Genomic DNA, 25121 nt, shown 5'->3' with positions numbered 1-25121 from the left:
ACACCAGTCATGGCTAGCTGTTTCATCACATTACATAAGGTAAGCCATTTCACTTCATACATGATAACGTGTTCATACTCCGTGTGATGCCTGTTTAGAGTAAGGAAGATCTCCATCCCACTCTGACTGACTGTCCAGGTGTGCAGTGTAGAAAATTAAAAAAGTGCGTAGGCATGTTAGAAAACAGTCAAAATGCGTTGTCCTTATAAGAGATATAAAGCCCAACCATTTGATTTTGACTGGTGTCTTACACGCCACCTAAGAAGTGTTGGTAAAAGTGGGATTAGTATGACAAGAGGTGAGGCATGTTCTGTAGTCTTACCTGTAAAAGGTACAGGTATTCTAGTACGACGTGAGAAGGTGGAGGGACAGAGGGAGAGATTGAGAGTCTAGGGGGTTACTGGCAGCCCCTGTGTCCTGGAATGTACCAAGGCTTGTTTTTGGGGTGGGACACTATGACCTCAGGCTATGGGATGGGTGGGTGTGATTCGGTAGAAGAGAAAAGACTAAGGTAAGAACTACAATCAGTTCATGCCCAATTAATATGGACTCTGTTGTCAACTGTACCGACAGCAAGAGGATGAAGTCAAGTGCTCATTTTGAATTATGTCATTGAGATGACAAATGTCCATTCTTGATCACAGACAAATCTCTTTTATTTTTCTCCCCAGAGAGGAGAGCAAGAGAAACATCTAGTGGAATGCTGTTTCTTTAAGAGAGAGAGAGGGTGAGAGAGAGCGAGAAAGGGAGGGACCTCTTTGCCCTCCAGAAACCAGGAAGGGAATTGAGTTGATCTGCTGGCGCTTGGTTAGCGCATACGGGGCTTTGAGCAGCACGGCAGTTAGAGAGGGAGAGAGAGGAGGAGAGGAGGGCTGACCCATAACAAGCACCACCACGGCCATCGCAGGTGAGCTAAAAGCACCCCCGCTTACACCCCGCTGTCCGCCTAGGGCCTGTCGACCGGAGGGAGCAGGCACAGAAGGAGAGAAAGGAATGAGGGAGGGGGACAGAGAGAGAGGAGAGAGCAAGAGGAAAGGGGAGGGAGGGGGGGGGGTTGTCGCAGGCAGTAGTTATGGATATGTTTTTATTCCTGGTAAAATACTTATCTGATTCCTGCTTTTACCTTTTGGGGGAGGCTTCAGTTTTATTTGGTGTGTTTGAGGCATGAACTTTTTGGGCAGGTGGAAGCACTTAGAGGATGAGGTGGATGGGGGGTTCGGAGGGGGGGGGGGTTCTGAACAAGAGGAAGGAGGAACCAAAAAGAATTATGTAGAACAAGGTACGATGACAAGCAAATGACAACTTTTCAGAATTTGTCATTCACTAAGAAATCATGCTTGGAGGGAAAAGTTACGAGCAATGTGTTTAAATATATTTTTGCTGGGTTGGTCCTTTCCTCCTGGTTTGGAATTGATCAGAATAGAAATTAGTCTTTAATTTGGTCAGTCCTCTTGAAGTGTGTTTAAAACGTAGACAGAGGGGTAGTCTCACTGAATACAGTGTTTGGCTGTGACGTTCTGGCCGAGAGCCTTTTGTTAGTATGCAGCACGGCCCTGTTTGATGGCTGATCTGTACTTTTAATACCTGGCATCCTGCTAGCAACATACTGTAGTGTATAATTCTGCCCTGAGTGCTTACGTTGGAACAGGCTTGGAGCAGTGGGGGTGGCAAGGTACGGAAAGCTGGGACTCGTAGTTCACAGCAAGGGCTGTGTAGCAGGTCAAATAGCATTTAAGGACTCTACATCCCAGAGTGCCTTGCCCTTGGCCATACAGAAAAGGGAACAGCTGCCAGCCTATCCCAGCAAGGAGGTGTGGTGAGTGAGCGGCTGTCAAGCCAATCACAGATGAGGAAGATATGCAAGAGCAGTGGGCTGAAAATAGGGGGGGGGGGAGTAGGTGTCTGCTTGTGTGGAATCAGGCAAGGGCTTGCCTGTATGACTAGGGCCACTCGGAAGTTTCCTGTCTGCAAAAGCTCCAGTACTGGAGGCAGCAGGCAGGGCCCTACCCAGACACGGAGACAGGAGAGCCGGACAGGGCCTGGGGAAGGGACACGTGCTTCTGCCCAGCTGGTAAGAGCTCAAACTGCACTCTCTCTCCCCTGACACTGAGGAAAGAGAAAGGAGGAGGAGCGCTGAGGAAATAAATACCAGGTTTCTCTCTCTCTCTGTGTGTGTGTGTGTGTGTGTGTGTGTGTGTGTGTGTGTGTGTGTGTGTGTGTGTGTGTGTGTGTGTGTGTGTGTGTGTGTGTGTGTGTGGAGAGAGGCATGGCTTCAGAGCTCCTGACCCACTTGCAGATTAAAAAAAAGATGGCAAAATAGGGCACTGTTCAGCAGGTAGAGCACATCATGTTAGAGAGACTTGTCTTAAAGATTTGGGAATACACACTGTGACATTTTAACACTTTACTTACTGGGATGATTTAAAATGAGGATTGTTAATTTGATCATCTAAAATAGTGTGATTGTGTGTAATGTTAATGGTTATTAATGGTGTCATGGTTATTAATGGTGTTATTAATGTTTAAGTGAGTCAGCTACAGATGATATCTCCCTCCTTACCCTCAGGCACAACTGTGACATGATGGAAGAAAATGTGACACCTCTTGTGGACAATTTCCCCTCATTAGTGAAGTGTAGAGAACGAGCCACCACTGGAACTTTGCCCACTGCCCTTGGAAATCCTGTATTAGTTTATAACTTTCAGTTGTTCATCCCCCGGCTGCCCAACACCTCCTTCAGTTGTCCTTCTCCCCGGCTGCCACACACCTCCTTCAGTTGTCCTTCTCCCCGGCTGCCCACACCCTCCTTCAGTTGTCCTTCTCCCCGGCTGCCCCACACCCTCCTTCAGTTGTCCTTCTCCCCGGCTGCCCACACCCTCCTTCAGTTGTCTTCCTCCCCGGCTGCCCACACCCTCCTTCAGTTGTTCTTCTCCCCGGCTGCCCACACCCTCCTTTCAGTTGTTCTTTCTCCCCGGCTGCCCACACCCTCCTTCAGTTGTTCTTCTCCCCGGCTGCCCACACCCTCCTTTTTGTCACTCTCTTCATCCCTCTCACCTCAAGTAGCCCTCTTGGCATTGTGTGATTTGTGTCACAATGTATTTTAGCCTACTGTCTGTCTGTCTGTCTGTCTGTCTGTCTGTCTGTCTGTCTGTCTGTCTGTTGGTGGGTTGTCAAAAGATTTTGCAGGAACCATAACTTATTCTAATTCACGGATGCATATTTCTGGCAACCCATACTTGTTGGACTTGTTTTGAAGTGTGTGGGTAAGAGAGAGGAAGGGGCATATTGTATTGTAATAAAGACACCCACAACTGAGAGGTGTTTAGATAGCTTTCAGAGGCAGTGTTTTAAAAATTATTCATCTGTCAAATGTCAGTGTTCTGATGTTACTTTTGCTACCCCTGAGTACCAATTGCAAAAGGCTGCACTTTCAGCCTGAATAAATTCCACTAAGAGGTTAAGTCGGGACGCTCCATGTTACCCACAATAGCATCCAGGGGAATTGCAGGGGACTTCAGTGGCTGTGGGTAGGCCCTAGACACCACCCATCAATTTGGCGGTGAGCATGTTGAATACAGTTTGATATTCTTGTATGTTGTGCACCATAATGCCCCAAACTAGCAGGTCCACAGTGACAGGAGGAGACAGGTTGCATGCATGCTTACTGACAGTCTTTGGAAGGCCTCATTTTGGGGTAATGTTGCTTTTGAGTGGTGCACTGAACTATAATCTGCCCCATTATTAAGGGGGAACTCCCCTTGTCAGCAGCTAAATGTCCCACTGTTCCTGTCCCAAGTAGACAGACACACAGACATGGCTCTGTCTGTTGTGTTGTTGTTGTGGAGTCTGGGGGGAGTGATAGGGTCTGTCCTGGGCCTGCTGGGTTATGAAGCAGCTCACACAACCTGATCAAATTAGAGGCTGAGATGCAGCCCAGGGTAAGAGTAGGCCGTTGTGTTGTGAGTGGGACTTCACTTTTTACACTTTCCTTTTACACGGTGGGTTGTCTCCAAGATGTCACACATTTTTGTCTGAGTAATCTATTGTCTGAGAAATCCCATGTTGACCTTGGTACTACGTATGGAGAGAGGAGTGTTCGCTTAAGTCTCCTGTGATCAGGGGGTAGCATATGACAATCTCATGGCTGGTGAGTTCCTGTCTCATTTCCAGACGTTGTTCTAGCCTTCTCAGCAGGCTGAAGGGGATGTGGGCGATGTGGTTGGCCAGCAGGGGCACAGCGCAGTGCAGTGTCTGGAAGAGAGAGAGAGAGGGATGGTCATCTGATAACAGAGCGGGTTCTGTTACACGCCTGTCACAGACACACAGGAAGTCCTCTGCACACAATGCACAGCCGCCTGCACAGAATGGCGCAGGGCTGAGGGGAGGAGGGCTACTGCTGCTGGGCCTGGCTCTACTAGGGGTGCTGATTTTAGTGCTACTGTGAGTTTGGATCCATTACTTCCTGACTGACAGCATGGCAGCGTTAGGGAAGTATAGTTCCAGCAGTAGAAGAGGTTGTGTCTCTGTTTGAAACGGTGCTGCCAGATGTACAAGTCTGTTTCTGGACCAGCTAGCTCAGGCTGGAGGAGGGAGGCAAGGAAAGCCAAGTTGAGCGTTCACTTTGGTTTACTTTACTTTGCTTTGCTAGGAGAAGGGGGATGGTACTGTAAACCCATACAGTAGTCAGTTATTGATTCCCCACAGTGGCTCTCCAGCTATCTCTTGATCTCTGGGGTAATGGTACCCTTAAAGAACTTAGACCTTTGATATGAAATCATAAAAATCTCCCACTTCCTCTTGCACTGAACCTTTATTGACAAACATGGTAAAAGGACTTTATATAATGGTGTCTAACCCCTCCTGCAGTGTGAAGGGTTAGTTTCTTACAGGGGCTAAGAAAAGGTTTCTCGAGTCTCAGACACTTTCAAAGCACATTACATTTACAGTATTCCTTGGGCTGATGTCAAGGTTGTGAGTTTGTTTAAGATTGCCTCGCCCACTACCTTTCAGTCAGGGGCATTGTGTCTGATTCTTGGCAGCCGTCTGCCGTGTTTCAAGTTGAGCAGCACAGCCCCACCTCCAGTTTATCAGTTGTTCGCCCTCTTCCTGCTCAGGACCTATCAGGCTTCTTATCCCGGGAAGCCTGGCAGTAATGAATCACACAGCCACACTAGGCCAGGCTCAGCCTCAGTCAGAATCCTGTTCTTCTTGGAAATGGCCAGCCCCTGCCCCCCTCCTCCCCATAGTATTTCTGATTATCTTGTAATGTCCTATGACCTTGAACCCTGGTGACCTCGGTCCAGTGATTCCCTTTCTCTGGGCTCAATCAGCAGGTGGCTGGTCTTAGCCCGTGACAGTCGGCCAGGGAAAGACAACCTGTTTGCACTCTGCTGTCTATCTATATCACCCACCCTATGCTTCTATGAGTTATACCCTAGTCTACTGTAATTGTTCCAGTGTTGTTGGAGTTAAATTATTCACAGATATACCACTGATCCCCCACACACTTGCACTGCTTGTTCTGCTAAGGATGCTTGTTTTCTGGTCTCTGTGTTGCTCCCTTCAGCAGGGAARCAAAGAAGTGTGCGGTGGACTGCACTTCAAAGGCATTATAGCAAAACACTCAGTTTCAGCGACTTTCATKTTGGTCATGTAAGGAACACCTGAGCTTGTCGTGGGTAAGGTTGATAGTCATTTTACTCCAGGAATGAACAGTATGTGTCAGACAAAGACTGTAGCTTCTTTGATCCGGGTCCCAGTTGACCTGAGATTATATTTCCAGTATAACGCACCACCCAGTGTATTCCAGGTTTTATAACTACCAGTATAACCACAAGGTGTCACTGTATTGGTCATTAAATAAGAAGGGTTCTATCTAGGACAGAAGCCTATTTATCACAGTCAGGTGTTAAAAGCCAAATAGACAAAGTTCAATAGAACTGAAACAAAGTCGATGTTCAGCTCAGAGTGTCTTGCATGGGATCGTCCCCGAAATCTAATCTTGATAGCTGTTCTCCACGTTTGCTGGGGGGGGGGATCTGCAGCAGTAAGTAGTGGTTTGACTTGCAAAGCAGCACCCTGTGCGTGCAGAGTAGGATCTAGTGAACTAGGCAGGCAACGCTGGGTCGGTGGTGGCCCTGGGAACTGAGACGTTGGGGACACGGTGTGGCGCTGTGGCCGCTGTCACCCACAGCCATGAATAAGTGATAAGGAATGTTTCAAGCCATGAGTAGGTGTCAGGATCAGGTTTGTTTGCACTGTTGTTTCCTCCTCTTTCTGTGGGGCTCTCTGTGGGTTCATCCTGGCCTCTTCTCCTCTCCCCCTAGCTCCTGTGTACAAGACAGGACACCTGCATGCCTCAATGGTGACTGGGCTGTATGAGGTAGCCTATGAGACTGTTTTTAACTCCTCTCAGCCTCCACAGATCTGCGTGTGACCCAGGGTCGGGCGTGTATGTCCTGAGGATAATGTGTAAGCAGGTTTGCACCAGGGGCCAGCCCAGCAGCTTGGTGCAGTAAGCAGCAGCATCAGTGAGAGCAGGTTGACTTGGCTGAGGTCTCTGTGGGCTCACTCAGGATCTATTTCCACACTGTGAAGGACATGACCGTTAACCCTGCGGTTGCCTCCTCCGACTCTCTCTCTCGCTCTCTCTCTGAGTCTCTGTTCTCGCTGCCCTCCCTCAGCATATTCAAATGAGAGGTGGAGGATAATCAAATGTTCCCACGTCAGACAGGGCAGTTTTATCAGAAAAACAATGGGAGAGGTTGTAGTGGCGGTGTGGTCAGGTGCATATAAAATAGTAGGGGGTTAAAGGAGAAAGAAAGTGCTCTAACTTGGCTTGAGCCGAAATGAAAGGGCATTGTGTCATGAATAAAAGACACAAACTACTCCACATGGAACCAAGTGGGACAGTATTATTTCCATTTGCAAGCTTGTTTGTTTTAAGATTACCGCAAGACAGATGTACCGGTTTACCATAGTAAAGCATTTAAATGTCACACATTATGAGGTGGCATGATTGACAGGTCTTGTTAAGGATTTTTCCTCTTTGTTGAAGGAGTGGAGTTAACATCAGAGAAAGTGCAATTAGGTTTCTAGCACTACCCAGAGTTGACTTTTCAGAGAGCGTTACCGGAGTATGACCTGTGGTTAGTGTTGCTGCGGTGCCAGATCTCTAGGTGTGGAGAGAGGCGTTGCTTTGTGAGGTGTGGGAGAGAGCCAAGCAGGGGAGAGGAGAGGCAGCCAGGTTGAGCACAGGTAGTGTATATACCAAGAGCCTTAATCTGAAGGAATGTCATTTGAATGCGTTGCTCTTATAGAGAATAATCCCACTTGCCTCACCCCCTGCTGGGTCTCCCTGGCAGATGGAGAAGGGTGGGTGGGCTTTATTTCATGTGTGTGTGTGTGTGTGTGTGTGTGTTTGTCTGTGCTTGTGTAAGTGTGTTTGTAAATGGACAAATCAGGAAAGACTTGTGTTGCCGAGCCCCCCTCCCCCGTGCATTGCAAGCTGCAGTCGATCATTTTAATCTTCCCCACCCCCCACCCCCCACACACACACACGTGAGCGAGGGGACAGCCTTCCTGAAACTTGGCACACAGTAAAGGGTGGGGTAACCGGCTCAGACCGGATTGACAACCTCCCTTTTTAATACCGTTCCCTCGCAGCTTGTGCGTGTCCTCCTCCTCCAGTGAGGTTTTTCCACGGGGTCTGTAACCCCCGCCCCCCTCCTCCCCCTTTCCTAACTGACACAGAGCGACGCACAGCCTGCTGTACAGTCCCGGCCCTGCTCCTCCTCCCAGCATGCACTCTGATCCTCCCTGCTCTCCCTCAAACTGCCCTTCACTCTCTCTCATGGTAATAGGTTCAGCAGTGGGCCAATACATCCAGCATTACAGATACAGCATGGATGACAGCTATTTTAACACTGACTATGTATGGGAGGTGTTGGCCAAAAAGGATGTATGCCATAGCTATACTGTAGTTTCTATTAGATTGGTCTGTAAAGCCAGTATGTCGGCCAGTAGCTGTTTGTCAGTGAAATCAATGGTATCTGTAGTGTTTGTATGGTGGTGATGTTACAACATGGCTCACCTCCAGGCCCTTCAGGCTCTTTAATGAACTCTGGGGCCTGGTGTTGTAGAGGACTGTAGTGATGGGCTATTGACAAAAGAAATCACCGTTTTTGAAAACTTTCAGTTCTTCAGCTAAACTGGCCAATAGGAACTCTGACATGATTTAATAGCGATTGATCTACAGTATCAACTTTTATTCCTTGTTGGTTCTAGGGCTGTGAAGATACCAGTATCGTAATGTTATTTCCATGGCAAAAATGAAAACACGAAGCAGTTCACTCTTTGGTCCTTTTTAAAACCTTTTGTATGTAAAATATTGTGGGGTATAGTTTGGAAAATAATTAATCTGACTCTGGATGACAACATAATGATGTTTGTTTCCAACATTTGGGATTTTTTCCTAAAAAAGTCCTTGCCATTACRCAAACGAATTTCGCAATACTGGTATCGTCCCGGACCTAGTTAGTTCAGCATAATTTAATTGAAAGGACGTGGAAGAAACAATAATTCAACCAGTGTGTGCCCAGTGGGTATTAATGGCACGCCACATTATTGTGGCATTAGTGAGCAAAATTTCAACACATTATTATTTTCATGTATTTTCTCAGGTGTGAAGGCACTTTAAATTACTTTCTTACACAATTTCTAAATAACCACCAGCCCTTACCCTGAGGCACCTCTTATATATCTGGGTGGATGGAAAAATTACAGAGAAAATTCCACCTAGCCTACCACATGGTCAGGGCCGTAACCAGGGTTTTAGTGAGGTCGGGAAGTTTTTAKAAAAATWTATATATATTTGACCTTTATTTAACTAGGCAAGTCAGTTAAGAACACATTCTTGTTTACAATGACGGCCTAGGAACAGTGGTTAACTGCCTTGTTCAGGGGCAGAACGACAGATTTTTACCTTGTCAGCTCGGGGATTCGATCTAACGACCTTTCGGTTACTGGCCCAACGCTCTAACCACTAGGCTACCTGCCGCCCCGAGGGTTGAAGATCATTTACTGCATTTTTATATAAGGAGAAAAAAAAGTTCAAATGCTGTTAAGAGAACAGCAAAAACAAGTAGGTTCATTCACCTCAGTCCATCTAGAAACACACAGCCTATTAGGAGAGCAGGCATGGTGGGAGGAGCTATAGGATCATGGACTCATTGTAAAGACTGGAATGGCATAGATGGAACGGTATCAAACATATGGAAACTACATTTTAGACTCTGTTCCAATAATTACATTCCAGCCATCACAATGAGCCCGTCCCCCTATAGCTCCTCCCACCAGCTATTAGCTATACAATTGTAATGTTATACCCCTGAAAGGGGGGAAATATGAGAACTGAATCACACTGACACCTAGCATCAGCGACTGTTCAGTCAGTTGTAATGATGAAATGCATAAAATCATCAATTCTTTACATAGATATCTCTTTTCTCAAATTACATAGCGTTCACATTTGTATTCCGAGCCATTACTAATCAAGCTCCGCACAGACAGACATCAATGGAGCACATAGATAATCGTATTATCAATTATTAGACTATTACTTACGGGGCCTCCAAAGTGGCGGCGTGGTCTAGAGGCGTCGCTACAGACCCGGGTTCGATCCCAGACTGTGTCCCAGCCGGTTGTGACCGGGAGACCCATGAGGCTGCGCACAATTGTTAGGGGAAGGTCAAGCCGGCCGGGAGGTCCTTGTCCCGTCGCAGTCTAGCGACTCCTTGTGGCGGGTCGGGTGCATGCACGCTGACTTCAGTTGCACAGTGTTTCCTCTGGCTTCCAGGTTAAGCCAACAGTGTGTCAAGAAGCAGTGCGGCTTGGCAGGGTCGTGTTTCAGAGGACGCATGGCTCTCGACCTTGGCCTCTCCCGAATCCATACTGGAGTTGCAGCGATTGGACAAGACTGTAACTACCAATTGGATATCATGAAATTGGGGAGAAAAAGGGGTCAACAAATAGAATATTATTTACTATTCTGTATTAATATCAGCAATGTGGTGGTAAAAAAAGATGGGTAAACTATAAACTCCATGTGCTGCTAAAATGGCAAATCCGGGGGCACAGGCGAAGATAACGAGCAACCACTGTCCATGATTCCATTCTTTCGCAAACAGGCAGGCGCGATTAGAACTCAGTCGGATGAAGAATATTAACGTTCTGAGCTTTGAGCAATATTTAGATTGATTTCCTTTGTGTACAAAATATATATTTTTATTCCTAAACTTTTTTTCAACCGAGAAAAAAATACAGTGGTCCGGACCTCGGTGTCCTCGTATTATGGCCACGCACGTGATGCTATTACCATATTGCTACTGTAATACCTACCAAATCCCTAGGACTTTGGGCTAGGAATTGAATTGGGCATCTGTGTATTGTGTTTTAAAGACTGAGAACTGATTCTCTCCTCCTCCTTTTCTCCCCCTCTTCTTCCTCCCTCAGACAGGCAGACGGACAGACGGCAGGACGGACACGCGGGCGGCGGCTGTGATTGGCGGCTCTGCGGCAGGCTGGTGGAAGATGTCGTTGGGAGCCGGCGGGAGGGGCGGGCGGCGGCTCAGGGGCACTGGGGGTGGAGGAGGAGGGAGAGGGGAGGCGGCGGAGGAGGGCCTGGTGGGCATCCCCTTCCCCGAGCACAGCGCAGACATCCTGGGCAGCCTGAACAAGCAGCGCCTCAGCGGCCTGCTGTGCGACGTGCTCCTGATCACCCAGGAGAGGGAGTTCACTGCCCACCGTTCGGTCCTGGCCTCCTGCAGCCCATACTTCTACAAGCTGTTCACCTCTGGTCCAACTGCCGACCAGCAGCACGTCTACTCCATCGACTTTGTGGCGGCCGAGGCCCTGGGCGCCCTGCTGGACTTTGCCTATACAGCCACGCTAACGGTCAGTCACAGCTCCGTGGGAGAAATCCTGGCTGCCGCCCGCCTGCTGGAGATCCCGCCCGTCCAGGAAGTCTGCACTCACCTGCTGGACACCAAAGTGCTCTCCCCGCCGGTAGGCTGGTCATCATGACAACGCTAACTTACCAACACTCCGTCAGCAGTCTCTGTCTTACCATTACATCACAGGCCTCGCATCAAAATATGGTCACTTGACAAACTTTCTGATCCAAAGTTCCTGAAAGTTAAAATACATGTATTCAGTATGGCCTCTGCGGAAACCAGTCGAACCACTCTTGTTTTGAGTTGTTAAAACTATTGTGTTGCAAGTGCCATTCTGGAGCTCCATCCAAATGCGCCACCACAGACCACGTACCACACAACCTCATCGCGTCACGCTAACAAACTAACACTCAGTCATCAGTCTTTGTCTGGCCATCACATCATGCTCTTTATTAGTGTCTCTCTCACACACTGCCAAACACACATCCACACCCTGGGGTCACAATGACACTGACCTCGAAACATTTACCCATGCTAAGCCAACACCAGTCTCTGAGTCTCAGGACAGGGTGCTCTTTCACAAGCTGCATTCTACAGACAAAACCTATCGCAGCTACAACATTCGCATGGTGGGGAGCGTGTAGAATAGCAGTAGCAAGGCCATGTTCATAGTCATATATGTTTMTGTTGTGTGAATATGATATACATGTGTCCACTCACATTCTGTTAGACATTGAATGAGAGTAATGGAAACCTGTTTTATTTTTTCGTAGGCGGGCAGTGAGCGRGGAGAAGAAGAGGATGATGATGATGATGAGGAGGAGGAGGGAAAAGGTGGAGGAGGAGAGGTGGAGCAGGGGAATCGGCTGCGGGCCCAGGAGTATCTACAGTACTTCCAGAGAGGGGCCCACTGGAGCAGCAGCTGCAGCACGCCAGAGCTCAGGGACATGCCCACACACCTGCACTTTAATCATGGCAATGGGGCCCAAAGCAACGGGGCCCCCAGCGGCCCCAGAGAGTACTACTCTCCCCTGGACCTCGCCCTGACCCAGGCCCCCACACAGGACCCTGAAGATGAAGAGGATGAGGATGAGGAGGACGAAGGGGAAGTGGAGCACTCTGAAAGTGGCGGGGACATGCTGGCCTGGGCCAGGGGTAACGGAGGGGGGCCAGGGGCCTCTTTCTACGTCCCAGCCCAGAACGGACACTTTTACCTCCCAACGAAGCCCAAACTGGAGACGGAGGAAGAGGGGGAGGAAGAGGGGGGGCGGGATGGAGAGAGGGGCTCGGCCAGTGCCCTCCTGCAGAAGATGATGGACTCCATCGAGAGGCAGAAGGAGCGGGCCGCGGCCGGGGAGGAGCTGGGGGAGGGAGAGGACCCGGACGTGGAGTTTTACTTGAATTACTTTAATAGCACGCAGCACGAAGATGCCGCTGCCGCCGTCTCACAGGGACTGCTGCCCCTCTGGACGGCACGGGGCAGCTCTAGCCGAGAGAGAGAGAGGGGGGGAGGAGAGAGGGGAGGAAAGGGAGGAGAAGAGAGAGGGGGCGGAGGGGAGAGGAAGATGCGCTCCAAGGCCTTCCAGAAGTGCCCCATCTGCTCCAAGGTCATCCAGGGTGCAGGCAAGCTACCCCGCCACATCCGCACGCACACGGGAGAAGAAGCCTATGAGTGCCGCATCTGCAAAGTGCGCTATCAACCAGGTAATCCCAATTAATGCATTGACCACCCCATGTCACATCTACTCATGGTGAGGAGGCGTGAAGGAGCAAAACAAGACCACTGTTGTCCCACAGCCAGGAAAGTCTACTTAGCATTAGCTATGTTAGCTAAGCCAAGTTTGCTCTCTGGTCAATTAATTAATTTACTAATGTACTAATCTGAAATTGAAGTGAGAAACATAGTTGAAAGCATAGTACCCAATTAATTTTTAACTAGGCAAGTCAGTTAGAACAATTTCTTTTTTCAATGACGGCCCTAGGAACAGTGGGTTAACTGCCTTGTTTCAGGGGCAGAACGACAGATTTTTACCTTGTCAGCTCGGGGATTCAATCTTGCAACCTTTCGGTTACTAGTCCCAATGCCTAACCACTAGGCTACCTGCCGCTCTAGATGTCCCTACCTATGTGGTAATGTAATCATTTTGCCAAACCTTTCTGGAAAAATGTTAATCAGAGATGAACATGTTTGATATTTCATCTCGTGGATGGAATCAGGGTGTCATAAAGACGTGTTTATAAAGACATTGCTCATGGCAGGTCCTGGAATGTTAACAGGTGGTATAAAAAGAGGGTTGTGACACGTTATCTGGAGGAAGCTGCTGTAAAGTGTTCTGTTCTGATACTGACAGGGGGATTACAAGCCGAGTGGTGCCCTATCTGTGCCAATGCCGGAATTTGAATTGTGATCCTGGTTTTTTGTTGATTTGCCCACGACAAAACCGACTGGACCTCTCTCTCCCACTCCCATCCCGACCAGCCCTCTCCTCTCTCCCTCCCAACCGACCAGCCCTCTCCTTCTCTCTCCCCTCCCAACCGACCAGCCCTCTCCCTCCTCTCCCCTCCCAACCGACCAGCCCTCTCCCTCTCTCTCCCCTCCCAACGACCAGCCTCTCTTCTCTCCCTCCAACCGACAGCCCTCTCCCTCTCTCTCCCCCCAACCGACCAGCCTTCCTCCTCCCAACCGATCCAGCCCTCTCCCCTCTCTCCCTCCCAACCGACCAGCCCTCTCCTCTCTCTCCCCTCCCAACCGACCAGCCTTCCTCTCTCTCTTCCCAAACCGACCAGCCCTCTCCCTCTCTCTCCCTCCCAACCGACCAGCCTCTCCTCTTCTCCCCTCCCAACCGACCGCCCTCCCTCTCTCTCCACTCCCAACCGACCAGCCCTCTCCCTCTCTCTCCCTCCAACCGACCAGCCTCTCCCTCTCTCTCCCCTCCCAACGACCAGCCTCTCCCTCTCTTCCCCTCCCAACCGACCAGCCCTCTCCCTCTCTCTCCCCTCCCAACCTGACCAGCCCTCTCCCTCTCTCTCCCTCCCACCGACCAGCCCTCCCTCTCTCTCTCTCCCAACCGACCAGCCCTCTCCTTCTCTCCTTCTCCCAACCGACCACCCTCTCCTCTCTCTCCCCTCCCAACCGACCAGCCCTCCTCCTCTCTCTCCCTCCCAACCGACCAGCCCTCTCCCTCTCTCTCCCTCCCAACCGACCAGCCCTCTTCCCATCTCTCTCTCTCCCAACCGCCCCCCCTCATCCCTCTCTCTCCCCTCCCAACCGACCAGCCCTCTCCCTCTCTCTCCCCTCCCAACCGACACCCTCTCCTCTCTCTCTCCCCTCCCAACCGACCAGCCTCTCTCCTCTCCCTCCCAACCGACCAGCCCTCTCCTCTCTCTCCCTCCCAACCGACCAGCCCTCTCCCTCTCTCTCCCCTCCCAACCGACCAAGCCCTCTCCTCTCTCTCCTCTCCCAACCGAAACCCTCTCCCTCTCTCTCCTCCACCGACCAGCCCCTCTCCTCTCGCCCTCCAACCGACCAGCCTCTCCTCCTCTCTCCCCTCCCAACCGACCAGCCCTCTCCCTCTCTCTCCACTCCCAACCCGACCAGCCCTCTCCCTCTCTCTCCCCTCCCAACCGACCAGCCCTCTCCCTCTCTCTCCCTCCCAACCGACCACCCCCTCCTCTCTCCCTCCCAACCGACCAGCCCTCTCCCTCTCTCTCCCCTCCAAACGACCAGCCCTCTCCTCCTCTCCCCTCCCCAACCGACCAGCCTCTCCTCTCCTCCCCTCCCAACCGACCCAGCCCTCTCCTCTCTCTCCCTAACCGACCAGCCCCTCTCCCTCTCTCTCCCCCTCCAACCGACCAGCCCTCTCCCTCTCTCTCCCCTCCCAACCGACCAGCCCTCTCCCTCTCTCTCCCCTCCCAACCGACCACCCTTCCCTCTCTCCCCTCCCAACCGGGACAGCCCTCCTCCCTCTCTCCCCTCCCTCTCCCAGTCCTTAGTCAGCTAATGAAATCTGTGTGCTCACAGTCAGGCTGCCCAGCTAGCTACAGGCCAGGGTGGACTGCTAGACTAGCGCGCTGTGTCGCTGGTCTCCCTGTATTTTAAGAGCACTACCTCTTCCTTGAATCTATCCTCTTAATGAATCAATCAATGGACTTGCATTGGAAATAGATGCACACTGGAAATACCCAGGACTAGGGTTGCAAAGGGAGGGTATATTACTGGAAACGTTTGAAGATCTAGTGGGCTTTTGGGGTACTTCAGATTTACACAGGTGTGTGTAATTATCTCTGGCCCTCTTGTGTGGCCTTATCACATGTAAAAAATATATATAATAATAATAATACAAAATAATGACAAAGCTGTAATACATTATTCTGAATATAAACCATGACCTTAGTGAATTACATTAGCATTTAATGAGGGTTTCCACATGAAATATCCTTTATTTATTTTTATATATATATATATATATATATATATATATATATATATATATATATATACCCTTTGCGCAGGCGGGCGAGCCTGATCTAAATGTGCTTGCTTCTAAATGCAGCCTATCGGCAGTGAAGTGGGAAGCGGGTGTTGTAATCTTAATCCTATTTGATCAGGGTTACGAGTGTGCTGCTTTCGCACTGTAATAAACCACTCCTGTCCTTTAAATATTTCACCCTGTGTCACTGTATGTGTGTAACCATGGTAGCAGTAGTGCCCCTATGTGGCTTGTGTGGGTGCTAAGTAGTTTTCTTAACTCCGGAGGTTTGTTTAGGTGCACTCTGGGTGCTAAAGGGCTGGATGGCAGAGAGACAGATATTATGACTGGGTGGGTAGGTGAGGGAAGCTGAAGGACGGATTAAAATCAATGTTTTATTGTCACATGCGCTGAATACAACAGGTTTAGACGTTACTGTGAAATGCTTACAATGCTGTTCAAGAAATAGAGTTTAGAAACTAAAGTTAAAATAAAAAGTAACACAATAAAATAACAATAACTTGGCTATACGTATACAGGGTTACCGGTATCGCGTCAATGTGTGGGGTACAGGTTAGTCGAGGTAATTTGTACATGTAGGTAGGGGCAAAGTGACTATGCATAGATAATAAACAGTGAGTAGCAACAGTGTGAAAACAAAGGGGTGGTCAATGTAAATAGTCCGTGTGGCCATTTGATTAATTGTTCAGCAGTCTTATGGCTTGCGGGTAAAAGCTGTTAAGGAGCCTTTTGGATCTAGACTTGGCGCTCCGGTACCACTTGCCGTGCGGTAGCAGAGAGAACAGTCTATGACTTGGGTGACTGGAGTCTTTGACAATTTTTTGGGCCTTCGTCTGACACCGCCTAATATATAGGTCCTGGATGTCAGGAAGCTTGGCCCCAGTCATGTACTGGGCCGTACACGCTACCCTCTGTAGCGCCTTACGGTCGGATGCTGAGCAGTTGCCATACCAGGCGGTGATGCAACCAGTCAGGATGCTCTCGATGGTACATCTGTCAACCTTTTTGAGGATCTGGGGACCCATGCCAAATCTTTTCAGTCTCCTGTGGGGGAAGCCTCAGTTAATAAAGTAGAGGGGCCTGAACTTGGCACTAGTAAGGTGTACAGCTAGCTGTCCTACTTTTACAAGATAGCACCTCTACAGACTGTAATCCTAAAGTGTATGTTTTGTCTTCTAGTTTTATTTCACTGTAAATTTGCTGCTGATGTTTTAAGAGGAGCTATTGACCCATTGATTAGTCTCTGAAGATTCTGGGTTTGTCCAAAAAAGTGACAAGAGAAACTAAAGCTTCGCAACCCTTAATCTAAAATAAAGGTTCAATAAAAAATATATACAGTTTCGTTCACCAACATTTTTGTTTAATTGAGTTTATTTCCACTTTCCAGTGTTATATGTGATATTCTTTGAAGGTAGCTGCAGCAGAAATAGATTTCCCCTGAACCTAGCCACACTGTCTGTGAACGTTGAGATCCGGGCCAGGTCTCTACATGTACTTTAAGAAACGGTGTAGATAAAGATGTAATGGTGTAGATAACTGTAAGTGAAAAGGAAAAAAGAAAGGAAAAAATAGTTCTACAAGCAAAGAATCCTCAATTCCAGCATGGCTGGAACTTTACGARGCCTTTCTTCCAAAATATCCACACTTAAGAYCGTGTGACCACTACTATTATTTTCCAAACTATTGTATTTATTCATGGCCTGTCCTCAGGTGACCTTGCTGCCATGGCAGAGTAAACAACCTGGAAGAGGTCCATTAGGTGTTATAGTGAAAGAGATAGACACAGGGAGACAAACAGCCTCCATAAGCACATTCACCCTGGACAAACACCCTACTTTAAGATCACATAACAATATGTACTGTAGCCTATTTTGCAAAGTAGTGGAACATTTTCTATTTTGTTTCAATGTCAACACAGACATGTTTTAAATTGTAATTTTTCAAGATTGTGATTCTTAGCCTATTGTTTGGTTAATGGTTGTAGTTTGCTTCTTATATTAACTACCCTTGTTGCTATCAGAGTTCCTACTGTACTAATCAATTCTGTTGTTTTTCTGTACTGAGCCTTTGTGTTCTTCCTCCGCAGGCAGGACAAGCTCAAGGTTCACATGCGTAAGCATACGGGAGAGAAGCCTTACTTGTGCACGCAGTGCGGTGCTGCGTTCGCCCACAACTACGACCTGAAGAACCACATGCGCGTGCACACAGGCCTGCGGCCCTACCAGTGCTCCAGCTGCTTTAAGACTTTTGTGCGTTCAGACCACCTGCACCGCCACCTCAAGAAGGACGGCTGCAACGGCATCCCCTCCCGCCGCGGCCGCAAGCCTCGTGTGCGGGACCCCGGGCTCCTGGAGGTCCCTGTGGGGCTGGCGGGCCCCGGCCCTCGGAGTGTCAGGGGGAGACGGCGCATGGAGGCGGCTTCAGCTGCGGCGGTGGAGGGGGCCTCCAGGGCCCATGCACACAGTCCTCAGCCCCAGGAGATGGCAGGGGAGCCGGGGGACTGAGACAGGGAGGGACGCTGGACGCCATATTCATACTGGGACCCTGAGGGGCCGCCACCGAAACCAAGGGAGAAAAGAACACGCTATGAACAACGGCAAACAAAATAAACACAACAACTAACTATTCCTCTATATACCAAATCAGGGTGTCACCAATCTAATATTTTCAGTTTATTTTATCCCTTTGCTTTAGGAAACAGAGTAGACACACAAACACGAGTCAGTGGTCTGTTAAAGAGCAAAGAACGCTTCAAATCACACCTCCATGATGTCTCCTTTCTGGGTCATTTCTGTCTCTTCTGGGTTTCTGTACATTTGGCATAAGTGCTTATGTATAACCAAACAACAGAAAAACCTGAGCAACTATGCAGTTAAAATAGATTCTATTGGTTTGGGCTTCATAGCCTTCAAACTTTGAGGTGTCCCACATCTATTGGCTGCTGCATTGGTGAACGGAGTGTGATCTCTCATATTCAGATGGAAAGCAACCGATCTTTTTCTATTCTTTTGCATTTCTAAAATGTACAGTTACTATAGAAATAGTAGTATTGTCAGAATATGACAATATATGCAAGATTAACTCAACCACACCTCTGATGCAGAAATAATACTTTTTTTCAAATGCTCCAGAAAGAATCAGACAAGGATTTGATTTAAGTGTTACTTACTCTTTAAAATATATTTTTTAATCTATGGTTCATCTTTTTTAAATGTTAAATGTCGAGTTGAATCCACGTTTGGGGGGGCTCTTCCATTGCAGGGGTAAGGACCGCGAGAGGAGGGGGTGTGTTTCTAAAGCACTACCATGGTCATGTTGCCAGGTGACCACGTCGTTGACTACCAATCACAACCCTGACATTTCAGCCTTTCTATTTTCCTTTTGATTTGTCTTAATTTTTTTCCGTTGTTTGTTTCTTGTTTGAGTTGACTGCTTTGGGTACTTGACACTTTACATTTGTATACATGTAGATACATTAGGCGGTGATTATATTGGTCCCTTTTTAATGCTGAGATATATTAGCCTAACAATCGGGGTTTCCTTCAGCTTGATGTCAGATTTCTCACAGAGTGAAGCTTGTGGGTAAAAGAGAAAAGAAACTGTATGAATGTTAGAGTATATTGAATTGAGAAACCCATTGGTCCTAAACTTAACACTTGATTGAGATGTATAGAGTTACTGCCCGAAGGAAGAAGAGTTACTAGCTATGTGCTTAACTTTGTGCAGTTCTGACAGAATCTTCCCTGGTGTGAGGAGAGAGGGCAGTGTCTAACCAACAGCAGGTTGAAAGAGATGAAAAGCAGGGATAGACAGAGATGAGTAGAGGAGAGACGAGCACCTTTTTTATACGTTTGCACAGCTTTACTAAAGATATCCAACAGAGAGATGTATATTTAAAGGGGGTCGTCGGGAAAAGGAGGTGTGTAATAGTGCGTATTCCAATCTTTTTTTGTCCTGGGGACCACAAAACCACGAGGCAACCTGTGTGGTGAAGAGAGCAATAAATACCTGTCCAAGTTGGGAGGCCAAATAAGTGCGCAGCTGGGTGTTGGGGGATGGGTGGCGAGTGGAGGGGGATTTCACAATGTCTGTTGCATTCCAAAATATAATCTCCTCGGCACAGCCATGTTTCCAGGCAGATCGGGTTCAAATCAGGCCTTCTCTCTCCCACTTCAGTCCTCCAATGCCCCAAAACCAGCCTGTGGAGTGCAGGGTATTATAGAGCCCTGGGTAGAGGAGGTCTACTCAGTGACTGACTGGACTGCTGCTGGGTGTTTGTGTGTGTGGCAGCCAGGGTCTTTTCTCTGGCCACATCAGCGCAGTGTGACTCACTCAGACTGGCTGGGAGTGTCAGCAGCTCCTCCAGTTGTGGGCACGTTCAAACACGCTCCCCAAACTGCTGGCGCACTAAAAGCCAGGCAGACACTAAAGTGGGCGAAAAACACGAGGGCAGCCACTAGGTGTTGCTCTACAGACTTATGACGTGTGTTCGGTATGGGCCACTGGCTCACATACATCTGGACATGTTTGTCTTGGTCAGTACACTCTTAACCACACAGAGGAGAGGGTGCCGTGCCAGTGACTTAGATCGAATTCCCCTGCCATTGCTGCAATGCGGTGTCCTGAGTATCAGTCCTTTGCACCTTAATGGGAAAGAAGCAGGTCCTGAATGCACTTTGTTACTGAGAAGGGCACTTTTGTCAAAGAAACGGGTACTTTGAAACAAAGTAAGGCGAATGAGCTTAATATCCCCATCACAAGTGCTGCCGTTAAGCTTGTTTTCTGGTTTTGTTCAGTTTTTGACGACAAGCTGCCAAAAAAGAAAGAAATGTATGTGCGTTTTGGATCTCTTAAGAGAAGTCAGGCAGGTTCAGGAATGAACATGTTGGGTTTTGTGACCATACAAACTTTTAAAAATACAAAATAACCCCATGTAACTGATTGCACTTGAAGATAAGTTTTGGTTAAAAAAAWATATATATATAGTCTATATTCATGTCTTAATGCAGAGCAGGGGACGAGTGGAGGTGGTGGGGCCGGAGTGTGTGTGAGTGTGTGTGCATGGCTGGAGGGTCTCAGGGCAAGCCTGGATAAACAAACTATCTCCACCCATCTGTTCACCAGCTCCCCTCTCATAGCTCCACATATTATCGCAGGGAAGAAAACACAGTCAGACACCAACTCCAACTGCACGGCAGTTCCATCATACACATACTATTKTCCAAGTAGTGGCTAACTAAGGGGTGTGTGTGTGTGTGAGTATACTTGAAACATCCACACACCCTAAACCATCTTTTCCATAGCTTTTCCCCGCTTTGTATTCTGTTGCAATCTTTATTTCCCTGGGATTTGTTATTGAACAGTTTGACTCCTTTTAGATGAATGTATTCAATAGTCTGTCAGTGTGGACATCTACAATGATCAAGTCAAATACTAGGAGGTAGTAGATAAGGGGTGGTTGATATGTATAGCCTGAATGCCAGGAGCTCGGTGTAGGGTCATGTATATGCATAGGTCTGATGAAAGCCATAGTTCGGTGAGGTGTTAGGCTTCTAAGTTACCCCTCCCAAGCATATGTAACCATTTAAACGGGTGACATTCTTGGGCCTTAGTATTGTGATTTCAAGTTTTATTCCTATTTTATTTCTTTATTCTTTGGCTAAGCCAAAATTGACCCAGATTGCACATAGGACACTCTTATAGAGATATGCCCTAGTTGTTCTCCATGTCTGGTGTATAATATGAAGGTATGAAAGTAATCCCAGACATATATAGAATGAGACCGCCTCTGACCAAGCCACACACCAACAAAGCCCACCCCCTCGATATGTATGCAGCAAATTGTGTGGAATCATACACAACATTTACTTGAGTTCACATTTCTCCCTTTATTTCTGTGGACTTTACAATGGTGTAGATGGAATAGCTTGTCCTTTATGTCTTTATGTAAAAGAAAACGTCTTAAAGGTTCCGCTACAGCATTCCTTTTTTTTCTAACCAACTTTATGGCTATTTTTGTGTGGGTGGGGGTCAGGGTATGGGATGTGGTTTAGGGAGGGTGGGGTATTTTATGAGGTCGGGCAGAGGGGTGTTTTGGGTGGGGTTGGGGATATAAAGCCTGATAGCACTGGAAATAGTGCTATAGCTGAGACAACAAGAGTTTGCACTAAAGTCATGTCCTTGTCCTGCTAAGGGTAGGAGGGCATGAGACCTCAGCAAGGCCCTTGAGTTTCCATGAGCACAGGGTGTTTACACACTCAGCGGTCCAACACAGAGAGTCCATCCATTCCCCTAACCAGCAGACTTGATCATGTAACGGTTCTTCTGAGAAGTATACCAACATTAATTAACCAAACCAAAGCAGAAAAAGACTTTGATAAGTCATTGCACATTTAAGCTGTCTTATCATGTTGAATGTATACAGCAAAGCCTGAAGGTGCTTTGAAAGTTGTAGAATAGTTCACACAGAGGAGACTAAAGTCATGTAACTACAGCGAATCTGAAACTCCCATGTTTGAAATGTTGTAAACATTCAGACCCTATATATAACTTATATAGCTGCCTCTGGGAGGTAGTATGACAACCCTCTGAGCAGTGTGTTCAGCAGCAGTGTCTAGATAATTTCAGGTGTCCTTTAGGTAGAGTGAGTGTTCTCTGGGACTCTGTGGCCTTGTCTGAGGACTAAGCTTTGTTTAATGGGTCCAGTAGCAGGCTGGGGCTCTGTCTGTCTGTCTCACCAGGTGGACATGGGACATGGGTGAGAACGTGACTTAAAACAGAAGGAATGGAAGAACCCCTCCCTCTTTCTAATTGTAGAACACCTTAATCTAACTTCCTAATGGTTAGTTAAAACATGTGGATGTTGAGAAGTGTGGCTGAAAATCTCTGGTGAGCCACTCTTAATCAAACTCCCACTGTATTGTTTGACCAAACTACTATGACTTACTTATAAATGTAAGAAGAGGTGAACCTATGAACCAATTGTTCTACTGGTTGATGTTGTGGTGTAGTTCTCTGCTACTTCGTTGCCCTATGTTCCCATGGTCCCACTCCTGGTGAGACCTCCCAGGCTCAGCCCCTGCCCTCTGTTACTCCGACACACGCTACACTGACAAGGTGTCTCACAACACCTTCAAGAAAATACTTATTATTGGTGTTTATCCAAATCCTCCTGATGTTTTGTTCCTAATTTATTAAGAAAAAGAAAAKAACATGTCTGAAAGCATTCAAATCTACGCAAAACATTTGATAACAATTATAACTGTAATAATCATAGAACAGGAGTGGGTAATGGTGGTGGAGGGTATGTTTTGTTAGTGGTGCTGCACACCTGAATGTCCAGGCTGGTGAAGCACAGCAAGCTGAGGATGACATATGCAGTATGGCACAATGCACAGCGTGGCTCTGGCACTGGCACAGCCATCCCTGGGGCCTATCAGAGGCTATTGGCTTGTTGGTCGGCCAGTTTACTGTAGGAGTCGCTATCTACGTCAGTGGGGTACAATGGTTTGCAAAAAGTGGGAGAGACCAGATCCGGGAAGTTGTGCTGTGCAATGGTTCAGGTTGCCCCATCTTGTTGTGTTTCACTGGGAATTATATGATGTAGCAAAATGGTGGACGATGTAGGGGAGTCACAGAACTGGTGATGGGGAAATTACAGGGGAATGTTGATTATCTACTTTTCTGTTAGTGCTTCTCAGGTGGAAAGCAACACTGCAATGCATTGCGTTTCAATTTCTGTTTCTGTTCAGTTTGTGGTTTGACCCCAGTAACATCCATTTATACAATTGCCAAATTGTACCAATGTTTAACGAAATGGTTCCCAGAGCGCGGAAACAGTTGGTTCCCCATTGCCATGTGACTGTGACCCCTATTGCTTTACCTAATGTTGATTCAATGGCTTGTCTGTGGGAGGGAGAGTGCTGAGAAGTCTGTGTTAATCAGGTTGAAACATGTATAAAAGTATCTGGGTATGAGAAGCACAGAGGGGAGGGGAGAAGGGTGGGTTCTCTCTCCAGACCCTGGTTTCCATATCTCTAAAGACAGGCCTTTGATTAGAGATCACAGGCCCTCAGCAGGGGAAGCTGAGAGAGGGAGGGAGGGAGGGAGAGAAAGAGAGACTCACTTGTGGTTTAAAGCCACCAACCAATAGAGGATACATTCCATAACTTCATACAGTAATTCCCGCTTTTGAGTCTTGGCGTGGGGAGACGGAGGGGGTAGAGGGAGAGGAACAGTCAGCGTTTTACAGCCGAGTGTTTCAATCTGTCCATTCCACCTCCTACCACCCCCAGTCTGACAGACAGGCAGGCAGTGAGCTCGGCCTCTCCAGGCTTGGCCGTCCAACTGCCTGAATGTCTCAGCTTCTGCGATTGTAACAAAGCACTTTGCGAAAGGCCATCCAGAATATTGTTTGCTGTTTTTTGGGGGTTATTACTATTGTTATTATTGTTTATTCTTGTTGATATTTTTATTTCATTATGGATTATTATTTAAATGCAAAGCTACATGAAAATGAGAACTTGAATATTTGATATTTGGGTTGAAGTCCATTCGAGCTACCGCCCCACTAGGCCATACATACATACACCTCTGGCATACACACAGTCTCAGCTAATAGATGCAGCTCAGTGGGGATACACTCAGAGTGAAAGGGTTTTAAGGCAAGGTCTCCTTCATCTCCACATACAATCTCTTTGGAAAACAAGTCATATAATCTCATTGGGAGAGGTGCGCTGCACAGAAACTTCCATAACAGTTGAGAAGCTTTCTGAGAAGGCTAACTGGGTAGTTCTACTTAATGTCAAACATGCAGTACTTTGTAGGTTTAAAGCTAATTTATTTTTATCTCTCACGTCACTTACACATACTGGTTCATTAATGTATGTGGTGTCTCTTTGCTGTACAATAGTGCCCCTTGTGTAGCTAGAGTAAATTGCTGGATCTGGTATCCTCAAATCATTCTGAGACATGAAAATAGGAACGACCAAATTATTGTGCAGTTTTTGTTTGGAGTTAAGGTTTTGGCCTTCACAGATTTTTCAGTCAAATCAAAATTAGTTTTAGCAAAATAGAGTAGTATGCAGACATATAGCAGAAGTGTGAGGGAGAAGAGATTGACTATCCATTATAGATTGATTTCTAACTGTAAAAATCACTATCCATCCATTCTAGTTTAAAACGCTGGGGCACAGACGGGGGCAGCAGAGTATTCCCTGTCTGTCAGGCATGGATGCTAAAAACCCTGTCCTCTTCAGAAAAGTCATTTTCATTAACATTGTCTGTCAGTATATTTTGGAAGCTATGCAGGGCTATGCAGGGGATAGGTGGTTCTGGAGAATTTGCACTTTTGGCTACAAAAATAAATTGTATTGTATATGAGACCACTAAATCCACACCGTCTAAACCATTTAATTCCATTTGTTTTGTTCTGTTTTTCTCTTTGTAATATATCCCAAAATGTCTGGCGTCCTTGGTTGAAAGAAAATACGATCTTTCTATTAAAAAAAAACAATGGTTGTGACTTTTTTGTCTGCATGCACATGTTTGTTTATAACTAAGAATGGACACTAGCAAATGCATTCAAGAGCAAGCCTCTGGCGATTGTCATTTCAAATGTCAGGCAAATGGTTTCTGTCTCTATTCTTTTGCCCACACACTAAAACCACATCAAATAGCC

General features: G+C 47.4%; 1 protein-coding gene and 1 long non-coding RNA gene across 2 annotated transcripts; one reads left to right on the top strand and one right to left on the bottom strand.

Moving 5' to 3' along the window:
- The first annotated feature begins 1866 nt into the window (after positions 1–1866).
- Positions 1867–24965, top strand: zbtb7a (zinc finger and BTB domain containing 7a). Its single transcript, XM_023998950.2, is given in 6 exon segments — positions 1867–1984; positions 1986–2031; positions 2034–2071; positions 10513–11064; positions 11726–12647; positions 17522–24965. Coding segments are annotated over 6 exon segments (2031 nt in total). The 5' UTR covers positions 1867–1936; the 3' UTR covers positions 17947–24965.
- LOC139028518 (uncharacterized) lies at positions 15797–19747 on the bottom strand. The gene is made up of 2 exons (XR_011480757.1): positions 19451–19747; positions 15797–17986 (listed from the first exon to the last, which is right to left on the bottom strand). It is a non-coding gene; the product is annotated as an uncharacterized lncRNA (long non-coding RNA).
- Positions 24966–25121: the final 156 nt, after the last annotated feature.

This window comes from Salvelinus sp. IW2-2015, linkage group LG13 (genome assembly GCF_002910315.2).
Source record: "Salvelinus sp. IW2-2015 linkage group LG13, ASM291031v2, whole genome shotgun sequence".
NCBI lineage: Eukaryota > Metazoa > Chordata > Actinopteri > Salmoniformes > Salmonidae > Salvelinus > Salvelinus sp. IW2-2015.
The sequence above is the reverse complement of the archived record's forward strand: the minus strand, read 5'-3'. Positions and strand labels throughout refer to the sequence as shown.